Source organism: Pygoscelis adeliae, unplaced genomic scaffold, assembly GCF_000699105.1.
Source record: "Pygoscelis adeliae isolate BGI_AS28 unplaced genomic scaffold, ASM69910v1 Scaffold57, whole genome shotgun sequence".
Taxonomy (NCBI): domain Eukaryota; kingdom Metazoa; phylum Chordata; class Aves; order Sphenisciformes; family Spheniscidae; genus Pygoscelis; species Pygoscelis adeliae.
In genome coordinates this window covers 14,697,959-14,700,925 of record NW_008825615.1, presented here as the reverse complement: position 1 = coordinate 14,700,925, position 2,967 = coordinate 14,697,959, and the positions used below count along the sequence as shown (strand labels likewise).

Below are 2,967 nucleotides of genomic sequence, written 5' to 3'. Positions count from 1 at the left end.
TGGGTTGAGATAAAGACAGTTTAATAGGACAGAAAAGGAAGGGAAAATAATAATAATAATAATGATTATGATGATGATGATGATAAAAGAATATACAAAATAAGTGATGCAAAATGCAATTTCTCACCACCCACTGACAGATGCCCAGCCAGTTCCCGAGCAGCGGTCTCTGCTCTCCGACCAACTCCCCCAGTTTATATACTGAGCATGACATCACATGGTGTGGAATATCCCTTTGGCCAGTTTGGGTCAGCTGTCCTGGCCATGCCCCCTCCCAGCTTCTTGCTGGCAGGGCATGAGAAGCTGAAAAGTCCTTGACTAGTGTAAGCACTGCTTAGCAACAACTAAAACATCGGTGTGTTATCAACATTGTTCTCATCCTAAATCCAAACCACAGCACTGTGCCAGCTACTAGGAAGAAAACTAACTCCATTCCAGCCGAAACCAGGACGCCTCAGCATGGGGTTAGCATCGCCATTATCACAGGACTGCGCCTGCCCTCCTACCCCCCCTCTCTTACGCCGTTACGTGGCAGTACCTTAGCCTGTACTGTGAATTCCCGTCCCTGTACCAGGCACCTCATTTCTACACAGGACCAAGTTGAATGTTTCAGTGTCTCAGTTCAGGATGTGCCCCTCGACTCCTGTGCACATTTTTAGTTTGGTCTCTGTACCTCATCTACCTAGAATAAAAGGTATGAGTTTAAGGTTTTACGTACTTTGGAAATGAGAACAGAAACAGATGTTCTGGCAATGGGTCAGATTGGATAAAAGAAGGCAATATCATACCCACAACCTTATTATATCACTCTGAATATTATTTAAAATTTGTAAATTATGACAGGTTTTCAAACAAAACTAAGTTCAAACCATCTTCTCTTGGCAGAACATATTATTTTTGTGCTTCAATTGAATTGTTTTATGTAACCATATCCCTTAAGCGTTCATAAACATTAATAACATTATAATTTTAATGGTAAGTTCTAGGTAATAGATGCAAGGCAGAAGATGCTATTGGATGTAATAGAATCATCCAGGTCCTGGCTGACGAATACCCAGAATTTAAAAACTGTGTCTGCACTACAGACGATCTCTGTAGCATCACGACTTTGCTTGGGAAACAGTGCAGCCTTGATAAAGGTAACTAAACATAAAGACTTAATTATGAAGAACAAAAAGAAATATGTAATTTTGTAACCCTCATTTTAACTGGATTCAAGTTTCTTTACATATTTCTCAAATCTGATAATTCCCTAAAAAAAATAGTTTTGTCTTTTCTATGATATTCACACACCAACATGCATATGAAAACAATGCCATATTAGCTTTAAAATAAACAATAAAAGGCATGTGAGAAATTCAGATGTTTTTAAAGCTCTTGCTCAACCCGATGGAAAGCAAGAGTGAAAAATACTCTTAGCAAAGCTGACATGAGAGAGGTAAAATCAGCCAGTGAATGAGAGTCTGGAAAGTGAGCCCCAAGGTTGATTCCCAGCTCTGATCCATCACTCCCTGCTGGCATCAATCAGCATACATGATATAGTAGTAGAATATATGGCTTTATTGCAGAGGAAATAATAGCATCGTGATCCATTGCTCCATGCCCCAAACAATAAGAGTGGGTGTCTAAAACCTGATGTTGATATCATTGGAATAGTTGCTTTTGCTTCTAGCAAAATTAAGCAATTTTATATTTTTTGTTGATTGAGATTACATTTCTCACCAGTGTAGCAAAAAGTTTGGATGGAGTTACACCAGTATCAGTTTTACCTACAGATGATAGCTTATGGTTTTGGTAGACACTTTCAGGAGTAATTCTCCCTGTCTATCTTAAATGACTATTTTAGGTAATGAATGAACCATCTTCTGGAATTGCCATTCTCTCTTTACAAATTATACGTTGAATTAAGATCATAATCCATGATGCGTCCAATCTGTACGTGGTTAAAATTACCCTTTATGCAGTAATTTTAGTGAGAGTTTCTTGTATTACTGTTAGCAGCTGAATTGTTAGACTGTATTATGCAGCTACCAGGACGCAGTAAGCATGAGGAAGATTCATTAGTCTGCAAGACACTGAAATTATTATGTATTTACATACAGCTCAGAATGAAACTAGGGTTGTTTCATTCATTTTATTGCATTATGACAATTATCCTTTTCCTGAGTTTGTTTTGAGCTGACCAGTGATGATGCTCCATCTTCCATTTGATTTATATCTCTGGTTTGTACCTATTTGTACAGAATATTTTGAAACTTCCTCAAGATCAGATACTGGACTGAGTTTTAGGCAACACAGAGACCCCGAAGACCAAAGTCACCCAGAAGAATTAGAGAATGACTGCAGTATTGCAAAGCAACGCTGCCGAGAGGATTCTTACTGTTTTCTAGTGTATAAGAGCTTCCAGCAAGCATGCCAGGCAGATGCAGCAAAATGCAGGCTCCCGATGGTCAACCAGGAGTGTTTGTCAGCATGGAAAGAACTGAGGAAAACAGTTCTGGGAGAGTGCAAGTGCTCAGAGCCACATCAGCTGAGATGCGTTAAAATATGGAAGGGAATAATTAACCACCATTGTTTACAATATTCTCAAGAGAGCCAAGCTTCAGCAGCTAGTGAAAATGATGATGATCATGATGATGGTGATGTTGATGATGAGAAAAATCAGGACACTGACACAGGTTAGTGGTATTCCAGCAGTCTGAATGCTTTCATACATAACAGTAGCATGCACAAGTCTGTGAAAAAGGTTTTCTTAATCATTTGCAGTTTAACATTGGAAACAAGATAGTTTTAAGAGGCTTATTTAGATGCAAATTACCAATCTGATAGAAAAATGATAGCCTGAGTGCAAATACTATTGTCCTTCAATGTATTAATTTGATACAACCTGATCCAAATCAGTCCCTTTTAGGATTACACTATAACTAGAAACAATATAAGACCAATAACAATAATTCTCTAACAGCA

At 38.4% G+C, this 2,967-nt stretch overlaps 1 protein-coding gene across 1 annotated transcript in view; it reads left to right on the top strand.

Moving 5' to 3' along the window:
• Positions 1-2,967, top strand: part of GFRAL (GDNF family receptor alpha like) — a 24,634-nt gene that overhangs the window by 17,765 nt on the left and 3,902 nt on the right. The window contains exons 5-6 of the mRNA XM_009333255.1: positions 987-1,139; positions 2,244-2,678. Coding sequence (XP_009331530.1) covers positions 987-1,139; positions 2,244-2,678 — 588 coding nt within the window. The remainder of the gene's footprint in view (positions 1-986; positions 1,140-2,243; positions 2,679-2,967) is intronic.